The sequence below is a fragment of the Canis lupus genome, chromosome 7 (assembly GCF_011100685.1).
Source record: "Canis lupus familiaris isolate Mischka breed German Shepherd chromosome 7, alternate assembly UU_Cfam_GSD_1.0, whole genome shotgun sequence".
Classification (NCBI taxonomy): Eukaryota; Metazoa; Chordata; class Mammalia; order Carnivora; family Canidae; genus Canis; species Canis lupus.
This window is the reverse complement of record NC_049228.1, coordinates 57,490,181-57,512,572: the sequence shown is the minus strand read 5'-3', so window position 1 is coordinate 57,512,572 and position 22,392 is coordinate 57,490,181. Positions and strand designations below refer to the sequence as shown.

General features: G+C 33.6%; 1 protein-coding gene across 5 annotated transcripts in view; it reads left to right on the top strand.

Moving 5' to 3' along the window:
• RNF138 (ring finger protein 138) overlaps nucleotides 1-17,495 on the top strand; it is a 35,072-nt gene extending 17,577 nt beyond the window's left edge. For 4 of the 5 annotated variants that reach the window (XM_038543586.1, XM_038543589.1, XM_038543590.1 and 1 more), the window contains exons 3-8: nucleotides 31-146; nucleotides 3,394-3,456; nucleotides 10,715-10,771; nucleotides 11,574-11,682; nucleotides 13,190-13,297; nucleotides 15,133-17,495. In XM_038543586.1, coding sequence (XP_038399514.1) covers nucleotides 31-146; nucleotides 3,394-3,456; nucleotides 10,715-10,771; nucleotides 11,574-11,682; nucleotides 13,190-13,297; nucleotides 15,133-15,201 — 522 coding nt within the window. In that variant the 3' untranslated portion in view covers nucleotides 15,202-17,495. The remainder of the gene's footprint in view (nucleotides 1-30; nucleotides 147-3,393; nucleotides 3,457-10,714; nucleotides 10,772-11,573; nucleotides 11,683-13,189; nucleotides 13,298-15,132) is intronic. The other variant, XM_038543587.1, reaches the window with a different exon arrangement.
• The last annotated feature ends 4,897 nt before the right edge of the window (nucleotides 17,496-22,392 follow it).

Here is a 22,392-nt window from a genome sequence, read left to right as displayed (position 1 = left end):
TCACATTATATTTTGATCAATAATTTACAGATTAAATTCTATCGCATGAGACATCATTACAAATCTTGTAAGAAGTATCAAGATGAATATGGTGTTTCCTCTATCATTCCAAACTTTCAGATCTCTCAAGATTCAGTAGGGAACAGGTAAGCAATATTTATTCTTAAAAAGAGAATTTTTATAGTTGAAATGGAATTGTTTGGGGAATTATATAATAAGGTGTTTTTTATTTTGAGTATGTGTGTGTGTTTAAAGTAAATTGCCAAGTAACAGATCTGTAAGATTTGTCTTCAAGTTTGTTTAACTCCTGTAAGATTGCATCTGGGAGAGTATCTTCATGATATACTTTTCTTTTTTTCTTCTTCATGATATACTTAAGCTTATGTTATTTGAAAATAATTCTAAAAAAAAAACAATCTACATTTTGAATAAAAAACAAACGTGAGAATTGAAGGCTGTTTTCTTTTGCAACTGAAATTAACTTGAAAACTAAAGAAAATTCCTTTCAACTAAAATCTTTATTTGCTATCTGAGAAAGAGTTGTTTGAAATTTTAATTCTCATGAAAAAAATGTCATATAAAAATGAGACTTAGTATATTGAATTCTTAGTTCTATTTTAGTTCCCCCTTTTTTTAAGCTAGATTTTGGTTTGATATATCTTATTGTCTCTGATGTTTGTATATTAAACATTTTTATGGAATGTATACTTTACACAGAGTAATGACCAAAATACACATGTATGATTTTTTTAAGTAGTGATAAAATGAATATCCAGTTACCCACTATAAACCAGATTGAGAAATAGGACATTCTTCAGGGTATTAGAATCTCCTTGTGAGCCCATGTCCTTTTGAACCACATACTCCCAGAGGTAACCACTCTTCTCTTTTAGGTTATCCATTCCCTTGCTTTTCTTTGTAATATTACCACCTATGCAGGTATCCTAGATGATAAAGTGCTTAGATTTTAAACAATAGCAAGCACACACATAGTTGTGTAAGGAAAGGCAGTATTGGCAGTATTATAGAAAGGCTTTCAGGAGAGAGTGTGTTAAGCAGAGTCTTTTAAGATTTTGTTTCAGTGGCATTTCATGTGCTGCTAATTTTCAGTAATGAACCACTTTTAAGCACTCATACTATAGGTTCATACTCTATTCCTCATTTGAAACTGTTCTAGTCTTGAGTAATTTTCTGATTGCCTAGTCTGCAAAATTCTTTTAGATTCTCATTTTACTTGGCTTAGTGTCATTGGATGAAATGGGTCACTCCTATTTTGTAATTAAAAAAAAAAATCTCCTCAGATTTCTTCATCCCTGTGCTTTATTATTGTGCTTCTACTGTACTGAAATTACTCAGCAATTTGTTATTGGCCTCGTAGATTATTCTTAAGTGTTAGGTGGTGTTTGTCTTGTTTAACATTGTACCTCTGGTTCTTAGCAAAGTTCCTAGTGTATGTATGATTTGTGCAATCACTGCTTGTTAAAGGACTGGAGTTTCTTCTCAGGAGTCTTGCTGCCTTCTCTCTTAATTCTCAGATCCAGTTTGATTTCTGATAGCAGTATTTCTCATCTATGCTTTTCTTCTAATACTGTTGTCACTTCTCTAGTTCGAGCCTTCATCATCTCTCACTTGAACTATTACAATAGTCTTTTGGTGGTCCTCCTCTAACCCGTCCTGTTCACTGTTGCCAAAGTGATATTTCACAAGTGCTATTCTGATCTCTTTCATCCTGTCCTTATTCCTTTCTCCTTGTACATTGTCAGTGAATTAACATGGCCCCATACCAGTGTTTCTTATCCTGGACTCCATGGGCCAGTAAAGACTCTGTGAACTACCTGAACTGCCAAATTTTTCTGGGGAAAGAATGCTGAGATTCTTAAGAGATTCCATGATCTAAAATCCAGCAACTGTTTTATCCAACAAAATTCTCTATTCTAAGGTGCTTTCTGATCTGGCACTTTCCCATGCCTTTTTTAGTCTTTCTTTTTCTTGGCTAACCATCATTGCATCATATGCCTTAACCATATTGAATTATTTGTACTATTTCCTTGAGAAGCAGTATAAGTTAGTGATTTTTAAAAAATGAACTCTTGGAGTCAGACTGCCTGGGTCCCAGGCTCTGTCACTTACTAATTGTATGATTTTGACAAGAAACAGCACCTCAGTTTATTATTTTTTTAATCTGTTTTAAAAAGGAGGATAGTAGTGATACTATTAGTACCTCATTGGGTTGGGAGACAATAAATAGGTTAATAAAGATAAAGCATATTGAAGAGTCCCTTGCTTGGAAATGTTAGTTTTTAATTATCACCTTCATCATTCCCTCACCTCCATACTTTTACCGGTAGTAGTACCTTTTCCCACCACCCAACCCATACTTAGCCAGTCAGTGGACTTTTTTTTCTCTTGAAGATTTAGACCAAGTATTACTCAGTAAAATCTTTCCTGACCTCTAGAATTTCTTCCTTTTGGTAGAACTGTTCTTTATTCTCCAACTAGACCCTCTATCACTTTATTATATTTCTTTGTTTACTGTCTGTCTTTTTAAAATCTAGAAATCTAGAAAGGGCTTCTTGGTCTTAATTTTAAGTCCTATACAAAATTCTAATTGTAATGGAAAAATTGGGTTTATTTATGAATAATTAGTAAGGAAATTGGTGAAGGAAGGAAAATAAGGGTTTTTTTTGTCTGTTTTTGCTTTTGTTTTTGTTTTTTTAATGGTAGGAAATAGAAGATGTGAAGCCAGAATATATAGTAAAGGTCTTGGGAGGAAAGAGATAGTATGCTCAAATTAAGTAGTTTGAGGAGAATGTAGCCTTTAAAGGGACTATTTTCAAAGAGTAGAGTGTTGGATATACTATGTGAGCAGCTAGAAATCACAAGTAGTGAGTGATGTACTGGGTCTGCTGAAAGCAGGGGAGGGGAAGAAGTAGATACTTTCTTGGAAGAAAGTAAGCTGTATAAAGAGAGCAGTTGGGAGGTATGCAGCCAGCTAAGGCACTTTTGCTGGGAAAGAGTCTGGGAAATAAATATCCTAACTCTCCTCTTGTTTTACCCTTCCAATTGCCAGCTGGGCTGAACCCAACTGGGAAGCAGAGAGGGGAGCCTGTTGATGCAGGTTAGTCTGTCAGTACACAAAGCATGGTGAAAAATGGAGGAGAGAAGATCGGGGGAGGCAAAAGATACCAAATATATAAGGATTTCAGTTAGTAACCAAATATATTGTAATATCTTATAAACTATGTTTCACAGCTTCCAAGTAGCTAGTACAAAGAATAAAATATCCATTAAGTTATTAACAGTCTGTGATATTGTAAACAAAATAGTTTCTAATGAGAAACATAGGTATTTCTGATACTAAAAGAAATGATACTGAAATGATTTTGCCCATAGCATCCTGAAAAGGAGAAACCATACAGTTAAACGTCATCTTTCCTGTGGTAAATACAAAACAAGGTACATAGGGCTGTAATTTAAAGGCCTCCTTCACTGTAGCATATGATAAAAACTTTTCTTCTAGAGACTTTTCTCTGATATTTCTGGCTTAATCTAGGTGTGGTGGTAGGATGGAGAGAATCTGTATATTCATGTAGTTTTCCTTGAAGATTATTGCCAGAAGCTAAGCTTTTGATAAACAGCTCAATTTGGAAAATTTAAGGTCTTACTCTTTGTCAAGTAACTAGAGAACAGATACATTTTATATTGCTGATTAAGAACAGAGCCATATAATTAATAGCTGAGCAGGATTTAGTGGCATTTTATGAATATTCATTGCTTTAATAAAGACCTCTCTGTGGCAAAGTCAAAAGACTACCTAAGAGTAGAGCATGTGTTTTCTCAGAATATGGTTTATAGTATTCCCTCATATGTACAAATGGATGATTTAAACTCTGAACTCCATGGCTGTAGAAATTCTTAAAGTGGTATTTGCATGTACCTATCTCAGCAGTAAAAAATATTTCAAAATAAATCCATTAGATCATTTGATTAATTCAATGTAGATTTATCATACTTTTAAATACTGGGCACACTCTACATGTTCTAGAATATACAGGGATGAGTAAAACAGATGCAGTCCCCTTTTCTGTATATATAAACAGTTTAACTACCAGTTGAGCAGTCCAAGATAAACTAGCCCACTAGTTTCAGTCAAATCATTCAAGGTAGAACTGTTTACTATAAAGTAATAAATGTTAGAGGATATTTAACAAAATTATTGCATTAGTAAGGGGTAGCTTGTCGTAATTATATAGCAGGGCTAGTTGTTTAAGGCCATTTCTAGTTCATAACAATAAAATTCTGGTTTTAATCTATAAGACTATGCTTCCTGATTTCTTTAGCCTCTATAGAAGTGAGGAAGAGGAGGAGAGGGAGGGAAGATGCATATAATCATTAAGATACCAGACATATTTTATTTATCTTCCAGACCAAATTGTTTGGTCTGTTTGTAGGCTTTTCCTACTAATTTTAACCCTTTGTAAACATTAATAAGTAGGTATCAGTAGGTTTACATATTTAGTCCAAATATAGCTCTTCACAAAGACTAAGAGAATGAAAGTTGCAAGCAGTCTTATGTTGTTCCTAACAAATTTCTCTCCAAGATGTTGAACATTTTAAGTGGCTAAAAAACCTTTTTTTTTTTTTTTTTTGAGCAAGTGCAGGAGAGAGCACGCAGGTACAGGGCATGGGCGTGGGGGGTACAGAGTGAGAGAGGGAGAGAGAGAATCTTAAGCAGGCGCCATATCCACATCCAGTGAGGAGCCCATGTGGGGCTTGATCTCATGACCCTGAGATCATGACCTGAGCTGAAATCAAGAGTCAGATGCTTAACCGTTGAGCCACCTAGATGCCCTGCTAAATAACTGTTAAGGAATCTGGTACAAGTATTAGATAAAATTTTTCTTATTTATAAGCATTCATTATATATTGTGGATGCTAATCCTTTATTCCACGTATTTGTGTGTGTGTGTGTGGTGTGCTTGTGTCTGTATATATATATATATATATATATATATATATATATATATATATAATTCAGAATTAAATGTGTTTTTTTGGCCATTTTGTAAAACACATAAACATAGACTTTGAAAAAAAACAGACTTTGAGATTTTTCTTCATATTTTTACATATTTTTAAAAAACTAGAAATACTTTAGTAGTTTGAAAGCTTTGCTTTAAGAACTATTGCGATTTGGGATCCCTGGGTGGCGCAGCGGTTTGGCGCCTGTCTTTGGCCCAGGGCGCGATCCTGGAGACCCGGGATCGAACCCCACGTCGGGCTCCCGGTGCATGGAGCCTGCTTCTCCCTCTGCCTGTGTCTCTGCCTCTCTCTCTCTCTCTCTCTCTCTCTCTCTCTGTGACTATCATGAATAAATAAAAATTAAAAAAAAAATTAAAAAAAAAAAAGAACTATTGCGATTTATAGTGTTTAATTTGGCATAGTCCTACATAATTTTAATTCTTTTTTCTTTCTTTTTTTAAAGATTTTATTTATTCATAAGAGACAGAGAGAGGCAGAAACATAGAGTGAGAAGCAGGCTCCCCTGCAAGGAGCCTGATGTGGGACTTGATCCCAGGACCCCAGGATCACAACCTAAGCCAAAGGCAGATAGATGCTTAACTACTGAGCCACCCAGGCCCCCCTCTTCCTTTTTTTTTTTTTTTTTTAAGTTTTATTTATTTAAGTAATCTTTACGCACAACCTGGGGCTGAAACTCACAACCCAGAGATCAAGAATTGCACTCTTCGAACTGAGCCAGCCAAAGGCCTCTTTTCTTTTCTTTTCTTTTCTTTTTTTCTTTTTTTTCTTTTTTTTTTTTTTAATTTTGGGAAGGATACTTAACATGAGCTGGCTAGCTAACTTATTTAATAGATTTTTAAGTGTGTCATATACTATTCTTACTTATAGTATAGGCACAGTGTTGTACAGCAAATCTCTAGAACCTACCTTGCATAAGTGATATTTTATACATGTTGGTTAGTAACTCCCCATTTCACCCTCTCCTAGGCTCTGGCAGCTACCATTCTATTCTTTGCTTCTCTGAGTTTGACTATTTTGCATACTTCATATAAGTGAAATCATGCAGTATTTGTGCTGTGACTGGCTTATTTAACTTAGAACATTCTCAAGGTTCATTCATGTTGTCATTTGCAGGATTCATTCATTTGTAGGATTTCCTTTTAAGGCTGAATGGTAAATATATACCACATTTTCTTTATCCATTCATATCTTTGTATATTTATGCATTCACAAGATTGTTTCTGCCTCTTGGCTTTTATGAATAGCACCACAGTGAACATGGGAATGCTAATATTTCTTCACAATCCTGATTTCAGTTGTTTTGGATAAATACCCACAGGTAACATTGCTGGATCATATGATAGTTTTGGTTTTTTTTGGGGGGGGGAGGGGAATCCTCCCTACTGTTTTCCACAGTGGCTGCACCATTTTTGCATTTCCACCACAGTGTACAAAGGTTTTAATTTCTCTATACCCTCACTCACACTTGTTTTATGTTCTTTTGATAGTAGCTATCATAACAGGTATGAGGTGAATATAACTCGTTGTGGTTTTGATTTGCATTTCTCAATTGTTTAATGACCTTGAGCATCTTTCCATATATCTCTTGGCCATTTGTATATCATTTGAGAATTATTTATTCAAGCTTTTAGCCTATTTTATAATTGGGTTGGTAGTTTCTTTGCTGTTAAGTTGTAGGAGTTCCTTAGATATTTTGGAGATTAACCCTTTATTGGAGACATAGTTTACAAATATTTTCTTCCATTCCATAGGTCATCTTTTCACTCTATTGATTGTTTCCTTAGCTATGCAGAAGCTTTTTAATTAAGGTAGTCCTAACTTGTCTATTCTGGCTTTTGTTTCCTGATGACAAATGTCTTTGCTCAGTTTTTGTCTAGTTTTGTTGTGGTGTCTTTTGATGTACAAAAGTGTGTGTGTGTGTGTGTGTGTAATTATTTATGATTTTTGCTTTTTGTGTCATGCTTGAGAAATTTTTTCCTCTATCAAGGTTATAAGATCTTTTCTTCTTTAACGTTTTAAATCTTTGCTTTTCACATTTATTTTGGATGTGTAATGTGTGGTAGGAAAAATTTTACCCATATCATTAGTCATTTGTCCCAGTACTATTTGTTGGGTCAGTTTTTTCTCACTGATTTACAATGCCATTTCAGTCCTATACATCTCTTTATTCTGTTCTGTTGGTTCACTTGTTTATTTCTCTGATATCAGGCTATCTTAATTACCATGGCTTTAACAATAAATCTTAATGTCAGGTAAAGAAAGTTTCCTTTCTTGGTTTACTTATAAACTTGTCTCTGCTGTTCTTGGCCCTTTGATAATTTCATATGAATTTTAGGATCAGACTTTTGAGTCTCCTGAAAATCTCTGAAGAGATTTTGATCAGAAGCATTATAGAGGCTGAATATTGAAATCATGTATTTGGAGGGAATTGACATCCTATGATACTGATTATTCCCTCCTAGAAATACAGCCTATCTCTACCTTTTTTTCCTAAAGACTTCATTTATTCATTTGAGAGAGAGAGAGCACAAGTAGGGAGGGGAAGAGGGAGTGGGGAGAGCCCACCATGGGGCTCCATTTCAGGACCCTGGGATCATGACCTGAGCCAAAGGCAGAGACTTAACTGACTGAGCCACCAAGGTGACCCATCTCTTTTTTAAAAGAGTATTTTTTAAAAATGTACTAAAAGAATTCCATTTAGAGCATGTATGTTTTGTTATATCTTTTCCTAGTAAAACTTTATAGTTTTTGTTGCTATACAAATAGATCTTTTTTCCTGTTTCGTAATCTAAGTGGTTATTACTAGTGAGTAGGAATAGTACAGATTTTTACATTAAGGTTGTATTTAGCAACTGTTGACTTACTAGTTCTGATAGCACCAAATAATTTACCTGTAGATTCTTTTAGATTTATTATATGGAAAATTATTTTGTTTTTTTTAATATGATTTTATCTCTTAGTGCTTCATGTCAATTTATTGCCTAACTAGGATCTCTATTCAATATTATATAGCAAGCACCTTTTTCTTGTTTTTAATTTTAAGTGAGAATGCATCTAAAATTTTACTATTAAGTATTATGTTTACTGTAATTTTCTAACATAGGTATTCTTTATCTGTGTAATGATGCTATCACTCTGAATTTAAGATTTCCCCATTAAATGAGTCTGTTCCAATCAGAATATTTTATGAAATTAAAAAATTATGTATATTAGGCACCATTCCCAGGTATTCTGATAGAGTCTAGGCATTTGTATTTTTAAAAGCATTGTGATCAGGGTTTTTGGTTTTGTTTCCATTACGGAGGTTGAATTTTATTGAATGCTTTTTCTGCATCAAATGAAATTATCTTTTTAAAATTTTACTTGATAATAGGGTTCCAGTTGTTGAACTCATTCATGCTTTTTTGGAATAAATGAGTAGGCTACCAGTAGCCCAGATGTGGTAAAGGATGATTAGAATGGGCCGGAATGATGAATTATCATCAGTTCTATTGAATTATCATTAGTTCTATTGGAAAATAGAGGACTGTAATGAGAGAGGGAAGGGAGAAAGCATTTGAAAAGGGCATTAAATTTGATATTAAAATGTTTTTTTTTAAATTTTATTTATTCATGAGAGACACAGAGAGAGAGAGAGAGGCAGAAACACAGGCAGAGGGAGAAGCAGGCTCCATGCAGGGAGCCCTGACGTGGGACTCGATCCCAGGTCTCCAGAATCAGGCCCTGGGCTGAAGGTGGCACTAAACCACTGGGCCACCTGGCCTGCCCTTAAAATGTTTTAAATCACTTTTGTGATTGTATACCCCATCAGTGAAAAAAAATCAAGTATGCATATGTTTATTTAAAAACTGTATGTGGGGCACCAAGGTGTCTCAGTTGGTTAAGTGTCTGACTCTTGGTTTTGGCTTAGGTCATGGTCTCAGCGTTGTGAGATTGAGCCCTGCGTCAGGTTCTGCACTCAGCACGGAGTCTGCTTCTCTCCCTCTGTCTCTCCCTCTGCTCCCTCTCTTTCTCTAAAATAAATAAATCTTTAAAATATGAAATATTAAAAACTGTTCATGTATTTTACAGTACTGGTACTTTACCTACATTATACATGTAAAATTTAAGTGAGATAAAGATGAAATCATTACTTTAAAAATTTTACTTTACCTAATGTTATAAGAAATTTTTGTTAAAGTCGCAGAAATACTTTTACTAAAACCAGTATTGTTGACTATACTTTCTAGATTTTTTTTTTTTTTTTAAGATTTACTTATTTTAGAGAGCGCTTGCACAGGTGTATGAGTTGGGGAGCTAGAGGGAGAGGGAAAGGTCTCCATAGTTTGAGTTTATTTTAAAAAGGTGTTTATTCTTCACATTGTTAAAATGCCACCTTTACCTGAAGAGGCAGATTAGTATCTGCTGGAAAGATACAGAAAATAGTGGTTTACTAGTCTCCTCTTTGGAAGTGAAAACTAGGAGGCTTGCTTGCTGGCTCAGCATAGGATAGATGCATGTGGGGAGATAGCATGGTTATCTTCATAGAAGGGACTGTCATTGGGAGAGTGCCTACATCAAATACAGCCTTGTTGCATGTAGTTTTATTATGAAAAATCAAAAAAAGAAAGTTCAAAAAGAAAAGGATATGTTAGGCAGCTGATATAGTACTGCTTGTTTTTTTTATAAAAGAAAAATGAATAAGCAGTTTTCTAGGTTTAAAAACTCTTTTAACTCTGCCATTGAGATATAAGAACAGATATCTATATGATAGTTTTTTGCCCACTGCCTAATTTCTGTTAATGTGTCTGCTGTTGAAAGATCTTATTTCTATAAAATTGACCACTTTGATGAAATTCTGTAAGGCATAAGTGACAGTCTCCATCTGGGATATATGCACCCTTCCCTCTGAATTTCTCTGAGACTGCATATAACATATGGCTCTGGCATAGGGTCCCATTGAGGATGTCATATTGTTCTGTATAATAAATGTTGGAAAGCCTATTTCCTTTTTGAGAAATATGAACATAATGAACATTTAAATGTTTTCTTAGACCTACTCTACTTTGGAGGCCGCAGCTTTAAACCATATTCTGTGACAAGTCAAAAAGTTCACAAATTCTTGCTTCTGTCCCACCCTTCAAAAACCTAGTAGGCTAGGTAGAAGAGTCTCTTTGAAAGTCTGAAGAACCTGGGGAAATACCATGCTAGGGATTTAAGATAATTCTGCAAAATTCTATATTCTCTACCTATTTGTAACTACATCAATTAATTTTAAAGGATGTGAATAAGGATTTAATAAGCAATTTTCTAACCAGAATTTATTTAAAAACTAATTAAGGCCACAATTATTTCATAGTTTAGAACTATTTGAAGTTGCCTTTTTCTTTTTTTTAGAGAGAGGGCATGTATGTGCAGGGGAGGAGCAGAGGGAGAGGGAGAGAGAGTACCTCAAGCAGGGTCCACACCCAGCATGGAGCCTACATGTTTCTGTATCTCACAAACCTGAGATGATGACCTGAGCCGAAATCAAGAGTCGGACACTTAACTGACTGAGCCACCCAGGCATCCTGAAGTTCAGGCTTTTAAAACAAATTCAGACTAGTAATTTTCATTAGTGATTCAACTTAATGAGTCTGTAATGTACTTTATTACTTGAGGTATTAACTTTTCCCCCCTCTATGCTTCTTAGTAATAGGAGTGAAACATCTACATCTGATAACACAGAAACTTATCAAGAGAATACAAGGTAAGCTTTTGAAAATTCTGCTACTTTAGTAAATATCTGTTACTTTATAATAGATTTTTTTAAATAAAAGTTTTTTATTCAATGAAATCATCAGACATAATGCTAGGTTAGCAGTTTAGAAATAAATGCCACAGATGCTTTTACAGATCACGTTAAATTAGAATAGTCTAGCTCTCCTTTTTCACTGTGGTCTGGTTTCTTCCATGAATAATTTAGGTAGAGTTGTCGTTTGCTGAAATTCTGAGGTATTAAACTTCAGTGATGCATGATCCTCAAAATGTTTTGAAATGTTGATCATTCTGATGATTGATGCTTTTGTTTTTCACTTTTCCTATGAATTTTGTACGTTAGATTCCTAGACACTGGGATAGACTAAAGATCTGACTTTGATGGGAGTCTTTTTAAAAGTTTTGAGTTCTTAGATATGGGTTTTCCAAACTGGGACACCACAGGATATTTACAACTTTCAAGGGAGTTACAGTGACATCTGTTGGCCTTATCTGAATGACTAAACTTAACTTTTTTAGGACGTAACAGCTAGGTTTGTTTTTGTTTAGGCCAAAAGCACCTCACCACAAAAAAAATGTACTGAGATATTTTAAGGGTACTGTAAACTGAGATTGTTTGGAAACATCTGTTGTAGATCATTTACTGAAAATAGTTTTTTCAAAATGAGGGAATCTTTGAATAATCTAATAAGTATAACTTAAAAAAAAGACAATAATTGTCCAAAGAATGGGAAAGCATCATTTTTATGTTTTGATTTCAAAGTAAGTACATTTCATTTAAAATTATTTTATAGTTCTGGGCATCCTACCTTTAAGTGTCCCTTGTGTCAAGAATCAAATTTTACCAGACAACGTTTACTGGATCACTGTAACAGTAATCACCTATTTCAAATAGTTCCTGTGGTAAGTACCCATATTTAAGACAGTCTTCTGCTTAAATATGTTGTTGCATTTATTTCACTTCATGTGTACAAGGGAAAGTAGTTGATTTAAATTTCAATGGGGCATTATCATTAAGGTAGGTTTTTGTCAACAAAAACATTAATGCCTGTGAAGCAGAATGAGATATTTAAAATTCCAGTAACTCACTTATAAAAAGGGAGATGCTTACTGTACGGGTAATATAGGAGAACAGCCTGGAGGAAAGTAAAATCGTGAAAGGTGAACTGGAGATTTTCATTTGAGGAGTGGCAGAACCAGACTCTGTTGGAGCTTCTTGATTTCTTAGTCTATAGGATGCAGGCAACTGGATCTGGTCTGATGGCTCTGCTGCAGGTAAATACACTTACAAATACACTTACAGAATCTAGTATATGAATGCATAAAGCACGGAAGGAAAAGAAACATACTTTTTGATGCATACATATCTTTTTGATGCCATTTTGAGGCTGTGTAAGAAAGGGGTGAGATCTTTTTGATGAATGAGGGAGACAGAGTGGAGTGCAGGATTCCAGCATTGTGTTAATGGTCCTACAAGTCCTCTTTTGGAACATGAGTCACACAGGTAAGTGATTTCAACTGTGAATGGAACAGGAGAAACTGAGCTGGAAGAGAGATTTCTTTTTAGCTGTACATTTTGATATATAAGTATTTTCTTCAGACATGAGTAGTAGGAAAATTTTATAAATAAAAAGGATTATAGGTATTTCTAAGTGGTTTTATTTGCTTATACTAGAAAAAGTTTTGAAAGAATATGCTTCAGTATCTATTGAGGCTGCCTTAAACTCTTACATAGCACTAAGGGAAACACACCACCTACTTTGCTCATTAGGGGAGGGTCAGTTACTGTTCAGTAAACAAATACAATTGCCAAAGATGTCTCCAGGAAAAAAATCTCACGTTTAAGATATTTCATTTGTTTTATATTACATTGGCAAATTTTTGTTTCTGCATTATTTTCAGCACAGCATGAACTTTGGCTAGAAAGTTGTAAAAGTTCCCAAAAGTTTCTTCTAATTTCATTTGAACGTACCATCCATTTACTTTTTAGTGTGTCCTTCGTTGGAAACCTTAAGGATATAATTTAAAGTTTACTTCACTTTCATTACTTATAAATAAAATTAAGCTAATAATTATAGTTTTGTAGCTCAGATGAGATTACATACTGGTTAATGATAGCAGCTATGATTGGTATTATTAAGCTTGGGTGTGATGTTTCTGTTCAAACAGTTGTGTAGTTGGCAATTTAAGTAACAATATATAAGATCTGTATTTTTATTGTGTTGTGTTAATATAATTTATCTGAGGTAATTTGATTAGGAAATGATTTTATCCTGAAATTTGGATCTCAGAAATGGTTTTCATGTAAATATTTTCAGTAACATAAGCCTGTGTTGTTTTAATACTTTAAATAATTAGTATGTTTGATTATTTTTCATTATTTTTTACTTAAACATTCTGTTTCTCATAGACATGTCCTATTTGTGTGTCTCTTCCTTGGGGAGATCCTAGCCAGATTACTAGAAATTTCGTTAGTCATCTAAATCAAAGACATCAGTTTGATTATGGAGAATTTGTGGTAAGTGAAATTCTTTAAGCTTAAGAAAGTACCCTATAAATATTCAAGTTAAATTAACTTTTTCGATCTAGACTTGAGTTTTGAGACAAGTTGCTCTATCATACTGGATGGTTATAGAGCAAGTTCTGTTGTTTTTACAATAATATAGGTGTTTTTATAATAATAATTTGGCTTGTGAGAAGTGGTGAAAATTGAATTTACTGTTCACCTCCTATACTAGAGGGATAATTAACATAAGAAGAGCAAACCCCTAGATTGACAAAATGATGATTTATATGAAAACTGTCTAGATTTAAGGGATAGTTGTACCAAGTGCTTATAGAAGTAAAATTGGTACAACAGATGAAGGAGAGTGTATTTCTCATGTAGTAGAAGTTGCTTATTATAACAGAGTTCTCATATCTACATGTGAGACACATTCTTTTTAAAAATGAGGAAACTTAATTATTAAATAAAGCCAAGTTGAGTAGAGTCTGGTCTTAGATGATGGCTTTAACACAGGGCATGAGGGAAGTTATATAATATAAAAACAAATCCCTAAATTAAAACATGGGTTACTTTATACCTCCCAAATGTGTCATGATTTTTTAAAAAAAATTAGATGACTTTTTTTTTTTTTGAAATTACATTTTATTCAACTTGAATGAATTAAAACCATACCAATTCAGTATTAATCCTGACAAAGAATGGCTGACACTTGTTTTCCAGTTTAAGTAAGCACGGGCAATGTGCAATTCTGACAGTGGCATGGACAGAATTTACATTTTTCTCTTTTCTAATTTTCCATTGTTAAAATTATATCAGGCTTGATAAATGCTTTTCTATTTTGTGGAATTTACATGTTTATTAGTCATACTGTTTTAAAATAACAAACGTAAAATTCAAGTGTACTTTTATAATTTTAGCATTTTTATGAAATACTTGTAGATTCTTAAATTCTCACTTTAAGAAAGTTTACTGTGGAGAACTATGATTTGGAAAAACAAAAATATATTTTATGAACCACTTTTGACCTAATTGTCCAGTTATATTATGCCACAAAAGAGTTTGTAATTTTAATTATTTGAGATTGTCAAGTGGAAGCCTATTTTAAAGCAAACCCATAGGACATAACTGATAGCAAGTAGAATTAAGTGAAGAATGGGAGTATAACTAAGATTGATAAGCTATAGTTTTTAGCTTCATGTTATGAATAAGCTGCTATTCAGTTCTCTTCATTCAACAAATGCTTATTTTCTTTAAAATGAATTTGTTGGGATCCCTGGGTGGCCCAGTGGCTTAGCGCCGCCTTCAGCCCAGGGCATGATCCTGGAGACCCAGGATCGAGTCCTGCATCGGGCTCCCTGCGTTGAGCCTGCTTCTCCAGAGGGAAGCTTCTCCCTGTGTCTCTGCCTCTCTCTCTCTCTCTCTTTCTCTCTCTGTGTGTGTGTGTGTGTCTCTCATGAATAAATAAATAAAATCTTTAAAAAAAATAAAATGAATTTGTTTTTAGACACTTGACACTCTTTTCTAGCGATGACAGAATTTATTATCATTTATAATTGTAGGTTACCTTTACCTATACTTTTAATTAATAACCTCATCATAAGGTACTGTAACTCTCAAATTTCATTCTCTGCTGATCCCATTTGAGAATAATTAATAAAAATTATTCTTGATTAATTACAACTGAACTTAATTACTAAAGTTCAAGTATTTAAGTCATATTTTAAAGGATAGTGTATATATTGTAACGTAAATATAAACCATTTCAAGTGTGTGTAATGTATTGGGCAAAGTATTGAGTAGTTGAGTATGTTTTTTTCATATTGACATGTTGACGTTGTTGTTTTTAGAATCTTCAGCTAGATGAGGAAACCCAGTATCAAACTGCTGTTGAAGAATCTTTTCAAGTAAACATCTGAAGGCTATAGACATCTCTGCATCTTTGTACCTGCAAGTGCCATCTTTAAGGGGAAAACTACATGAAGTCACCGTTTCAGTAACTTGATGTGTATATTAATAAAAGTAATTCAGTCTATTGGTTTAGGTTTTTAATTAAAAAATAAAGATGGGCTGTCTAAAAGCTTCATCTTATTGATAAGTTAAAAATTGAAAGTTAGGACATATCTTTAAAAATACCGAAAGGATTATATTTCATTAATGTAATGAAAAAAAGGGATTCCCTGTTGTACTTAGCTTTTTTATATTACACATTCTTGAATTTTTCCTTATGTTGCTTTTGAAATTTGGTGCAGTTCTTCCCATTGATGTTCTTGTACACAGGTAACACACAGTAGATGTGATTGATACAAACCTACCAAATCTGAGCCAGTTATCAGAGTTGCAGAATGGAGACTTGAAGTGCTAAATGAAACAATCCAAAGGAAATTTTTTAATACAGATTCTAGCTGAAGAATTCAACTATAAGAAAATTGTATTTATATAATGTTTAGTATTTTTGAAGACTAGTGAGATTTCTTTAATAATTATAACTTTAAAAAAATGAAAGTTCATTGTAAAGACACTCCCTTTTTGCTTTAGAAGGAAATACTAAGAAAAAAATTTATTTCTTAAGTGGACTGTTGGTAATTTCAAATTCTGTTTGGCTAATTTGTAAGCCTAAAGTATATTAAGCTGAATTACAGCTCTTTGGCCTCAGAATTTTCAATAGCCAGTATTTCTCTTTAGCTAAGATGAAACTTTTATTAGAAACTTTCAGTTGGTGATATCATAGTCTACATGTATATTTAAATGAGAGGTTTGGCTTCATCTCAGTTTAGAAATTCATCCAAAGCTAAAGATGTATATGTATATATGCATACACTTTTGTATGTGTATATACACACACATGTATGCATGCAATTTGTCAGGTTATATATACAGAATTTCTATTAAAATTTTAAAAATGGACAAGCAATATGGAATTGAAGTATTTATCTGATTTGATTAAAATTTTATATATCACCAAATTTTTAGAAAGTAATAATAAAATGCTAAGTGGTCTAGTTGGCTACTATTACACCTTAAAAGTTGAATTTACACACACACATAATTACCTTGTTTATATGGTGCTCATTTGTTACTCTCAAAGGTAATGCATGACTATGAAGTAATGAGAATGGGTGCTATCAGCCACTCTTTTTCACTACTCCTTAGTCAAAACTGGGTTTGTTCTTAGTATTTATTAATGAAAATCACAAAATAACTTGTACTAGAAGGCTTAAATCACAGAAAAGAGGAAGAGTATATTAGCTGACATTCCATACTAATATTCATTGTTTACGCTTTCTTTAAAATAACTAAAAGAACATAAAAGAAAATCTCAAAAGTAGTTTGCTGCTAATATATACATATATTGTACGAAAGGGTATATTTTGGTTTTGTTAAAGCCCTTGTTGACTTTTCTACAGTGAACATTTTTTTTAACTTGATTTAATAAAAATGTTAATTTTGGAAGTGGAGTTTTGTAAAAATGTTTTTCAGTCAAACAGTAATAACTATGGGTAGAAATAACAATCACCAAAAAAGCCATACATCTTGATGAACATATGCCTTTGTTCTGTCATTCGAAAGAGTGATGTTTACTATGTGCTTGAACATTTTCTCTGCAGTTACATGAGTGTAATTGTAAGAATAGCTGTTTAATGAACTCTTTTTTAAAAGATTTTTGACCATAGGTTTTTCCAGTTTAAAGCAATAACTTTACTACTTTCTTTCAAAGTTAATACTTCGAGTATATCAAGTTTTAAACCATTCTGAGATTTGAGAGTTTCTTTAAAGCAAAATTGTAGTAGAGATCATCTTGATGAAATTGTGTTTTGAAGTTTGTGGATTAGTTAAATATCAATAATAGTCTTGTGTGTCTTTCCTATAAACGTTTTCATAAGGAAAATATTGACTATTTGCTATTATCTGGGAATTCCTCAGTATGGAAATGTTTGTTTAAAATCTCACCTTTTGTCAGTGGATTAGGAATAGGGACAGGCTTTACAGATTTACAGTTTAAATTCATGAAAAGTGAATTTATTCTTATTTTTAATATGCTTATAGCTGAGTCAGAATAAAGGAGGGAAACTATTGATTTCTGATAACCTAAATTTCACAATACCACTTATAGGAAAGCTATTTCCCTCAGCAAATTACAGTTTATGTTGTTAAACAGAGTCTTATTTGAGATGTATTGCTTTATTTTTCAATTAAAAGTGGTTTTCTCCTACTTGTGTGTCTAATTAAAATTTTGTCTAGAGGCAAACATGATAACATTTAATTCTCATAACTCACCCTGGAAGACATGTAGGAGATAACCCGTTATTTTGCACTTCAAAAAGTAGATAGGGGAAAGCTACCACATGCTGATGCTATATGTTGGATTTAACTTTATAAACCTATTTTATCTTTATTTTAAGTGTTAATCAACTCATAAGGCTATTTTGTCAAGTGTTTATGCAACAAGATTTTCAAGTCCTATTAGCAACGAGGCAGAAAAGTAGTTAAGTGGTTAATAAACACTTTTATATGGAGAAGTTACCCTTAAGTAAGATATCAGAGTTGTAAGAACATATTGCTAAATACAATGTCATATACCTTTTGGGCTACTTAATAAGTACTAATTATGACCTTCATTGAATCCTAACTTTTATAGAAATCCATTAAGGCTGCTACTCAAAAGAATAAACCTTTTGAGGAGGTGATGACATTTTAGCCTTTGTGACCCAGAAAACATGTAAATACATGTAGAATAAAATTCATGATAGAAATATGAATAAAGTAATCATTCCATGATTCGACTTACTGTCAATATAATTTTCTGATTATGCAATACAATTTTGAAAAAAAATTCTGGAATAGAAAGGAGTTACATTAAGAAATTAAAAGAATATAGGAGCCTCAAGAAAATGAGTATTACCACTTCCATTCCCCCCAAATATGACAGCAATTGTCCAAATCTGGGATTGAGGTGACAGTCACCACACACACATACACACATCCCAAAATAAGAAAGATAATGTGTGTATTCCATTATGTACTTAACTGACAAACTTGCATTAAACTAGACCACAGTTTATTGTGTTTATTTATTTATTTTTAGTTTACTGTATTTAATAGAAGTTCTTGAGAGTGTAATGGTGAAGGATATACCATTACAGAATTCAAAATGAGCAGGGCACGAAACTGAATGTGGAGGAGACTAGTCATCTGAATTACAGCCATTCTATATATATAGAGAGAAGGAACACATAAAATGTGAATGAAGAAATTTCATACTTGTCAATGTGGCAAAATAATGCATGATCATGTGCACAAAGTGAATGATAGCCCTTAGATCAAGACAAAACATTACTAGAATCCCATAAATACCCTTATTTTGGCTTGCAGTCAAACTCGTCACCACCACTAATTTTTAATACCACAGGTAGTTTTGCCTACTTTTATACTTGATAGAAAAGGAAGCACACAATAAAAATTCTATCTGGCTGTTTTTGCTCAACATTATTATTTTTTAAGATTTTATCTATTCATGAGAGACACAGAGAAAGAGGCAGAGACACAGGCAGAGGGAGAAGCAGGCTCCATGCAGGGAACTCGATGTGGGACTCGAGCCCGAGACTCCAGGATCACACCCTGGGCCGAAGGCAGGCGTTAAACCACTGAGGCACTTCAGGGATCCCCCTGCTCAACATTATTTTAAGGTATTTATATGCAGGTTTTAATTTATATGTAGGTTTAATTTAATTAATATATAGGTTTTTTTTTTAATATATAGGTTTTAATATGTGACTTGTCTTTTGTGCAGAACAGAAAAGCTAAAATAAAAAGCCTTTATGAATGTTAGATCTATTCCAAGTGACTGATGTATGTTGTTGGCACTCACAGGTACCAGATATAGGTGAAAACTAAGAACTGGCTGGCCTTCCCTCCTCAGTAACTGGGAAAGATGGATGAAGAGAGTAGCCCCTGACCTTTCTCCTCAGCTGCATGGAGGAGGTTCTTTCCAGGACATTTTGCAGGCAGCAGATTTTACTAAAAGTAAGGACTCTATTTCCTGGAAATTGAGTCTAATGTCACCAGTAGAAACTTAAAGAGGAGTTACACTGAATACAAAAGAAGGGAAACCGAAAATGTTTAAAACAACCAAGCCTAGTTTCTTGGGTTAGAATGGTTTTGATGATTCTGTGGGTTGATACTTAACATAGTTTTAGACAAATTACTCAGCCTCTCACCTCTATGAGTTGTGAAGATTGAGTAAGCTAATATACAAAGTGCTTGTTACCTTTACTCTTCCCATGTGTTCAGTCCATATATACCAGTTGTTTATATCTGGCAAGTCTCTCGATAAGTCCTGCCAGGAAAGCCTGGGGTAATGTATTTTTCCTTTCAGAATATAGATCCTAATGGGTTATTAGTTTTTATTATCCTAAACTTTTGCACGAAAATCTGATACATTTTTTTTTTGTCTCCAAGAAGTACAAATGCTCCAGATAAGGAGGAATTCTAAATAAAATAATATATCTTTTAGAATAATCCTTATAAAGAATAATCAGTTGATACTCATACTAAGTAATCAAATGTAGGCCCAGGATTTATTGATGAGAAATTTATTTAGCCTGTTCTCTCCCTGGCCCGGTTTTATTGAGATTTAATTGATATACAGCACTGTAGAAGTTTAAAGTGTATAACATAATGGCTGATTGGCCAATTGTGAAATGATTACCACAGTAAGTTTAGTTAACACCTATCTATACATACAAAAAAAAAAAAAGAGGGTTTTTTTCCTTGTAATGAAAACTCTTGTGATTTACTCTTTCAAAGACCATACAGCAATGTTAACTATAGTCCTCATGTTGTGCATTATGACCGACTTTATTTTAAACATGCCTAGTTCTTAGCCAATAACTAACATGAAGAAACTTGCTGTCTAGGAAAAAACTTACTTTGCAATATTAACAAATCACTTGAATAGTTTATATATCATCACTTGAATAGCTTATATAGATAGGTTTATCTAGGTTATTCAGTAGTCTTAAAGGGTTTATTTTTTAAAAGATTTTATTTATTCATGAGAGACACAGAAAGAGAGGCAGAGACACAGGCAGAGGGAGGAGAAGCAGGCTCCATGCAAGGAGCCTGATGTGGGACTCGATCCTGGGACTCCAGGATCACACGCTGAGCCAAAGGCAAACCACTCAACCACTGAGCCACCCATGTGTCCCTCTTAAAGGGTTTACATAGTTTTTCTGAACTTTTTGAAATATTCCTGAGTGTTGAGAATATTGCTTTATGTTAACTTTGTTTTTCCATTTCTAGATAGAATTGATGCATTGCATCTTAAAAGCATTTTATTTCATGGTTAAAAAGTCATTTTAGGCTCATTAGACCAACAATTCTTAACCGTCTTGGTCTCAAGACACCATGACACTCAAATGATTGATGTAAAAAAAATTCTGCTGTAGCATATGATCTAAGTGTAAAAAAAAGGTAATTTTCTAAACATTTACATAGTTGGGGTGTATTATTATTATTATTTTTTAGTTGGGGTGTATTAACAAAAAGTTCCTAGAAAATGCTCTTTTAGAATTGACACACTCCCAACCGATGGTTGTCTGTTCCTCCACTTAGGATTTAATCAAGCAAGATGTTTCCTAACATAAATTTATTCCTTAAAAACAAAAAAGAACCAAGAAAATGTCCTAACAAACATCTTATTATGGCAACATCCTTAACATTGTATGCAGTTTCTTTTTAAAACTTTGCAGTTCAAGTAGAAGTTTTTTAATTACCAATCCAAGCATGCTTCCATACTCTACCTATGTGTTGTGGGAAACTTCATTTTTGTGTACTAGCTGATGCTTTTTGTAATTTGGGTACTTTAAGAAGGTATTTTAGGGATTCCACAGAAAAACAAGTATTTTATACCAGATTAGGCAGATGTTAATTACCAAGAAAAAAACATTTTTTTTTTTTTTGTTTTTGGCTTTTTTTGCATTCTGCCTTTTGAAATTTAAGCTATGTCTTTAGTTGGTAAGCTGCAGAACTCCGGCAGTTTATGGGGAAGACTGAGTTGAACAGAGGTGATGGCCTAGCAAACAAAAATAGTAATCAAGTCTGTGAAGTTAGTGCTGTATTGCTGAGAGGAGCACTTGCTGAGCTACTGAGATTTTCCAGAATATTTTCAGGCTGTAGCCTGATGACATCCCATCTAAGCAATCTCCACAAAACAACTTCATAATTCTATATTTTATCCATTTTAAAGATTTTATTTATTTATTCATGAGAAACAGAGAGGCAGAGGCATAGGCAGAGGGAGAAGCAGGCTTCCTGTGGGGAGGCCGATGCAGGACTCAATCTTGGGACCCTGGGATCATGACCTGAGCTGAAGGCAGACGCTCAACCACTGAGCCATGCAGATGCACCATCATCATTCTATATTTTAGTCTGATTAACAGTATTACCACCTCTGATTTTGTGTTTGTTTTTAATTGAGATAAGATTGACTTAAGTTTCTGGTGTGCAGCAGATCACCACAATAAGTCTGGTTAACATCCATCACACAGAGCTGCAAATTTTTTTCTTTTGATGAGAACTTTTAAGGTTTACTGTCTTAGCAACTTTCAAATACACAATACAGTGTCATTAACAATAGTCACCATGCTGTACATTATATCCCCATGTCTTAACTCATTTTATAACTGGAAGTTTGTACTGTTTGATCACCTTCACCCATTTTTCCCATCTGCCTCCTCTCCTGGCAACCACCACTCTGTTCTCAATTTATGAGTGTGTGGTTTTTGTTTTGTAGATTCCACAAAGAAATGAGATCATGCATAATTTGTCTTTCTCTGACCTATTTCACTTAGCTTAATGCCCTCAAATTCTATCATATTACAAATGGCAAAATTTCCTTATTTGTGGCTGAATGTGTATGTGTGTGTGTGTAGACAGGTTTTTCTGTGTCTTGGCTATTATAAATGCAATAAACATGAGAGTGCAAATATATCTTTGCGAGCTTGATTTTGTTTCCTTTGGATATATACTCAGGTGGAATTGCTGGATCATATGACAGTTCTATTTTTAATTTTTTGAGAAAACTCCATGATGTTTTTCATAGTGGCTTT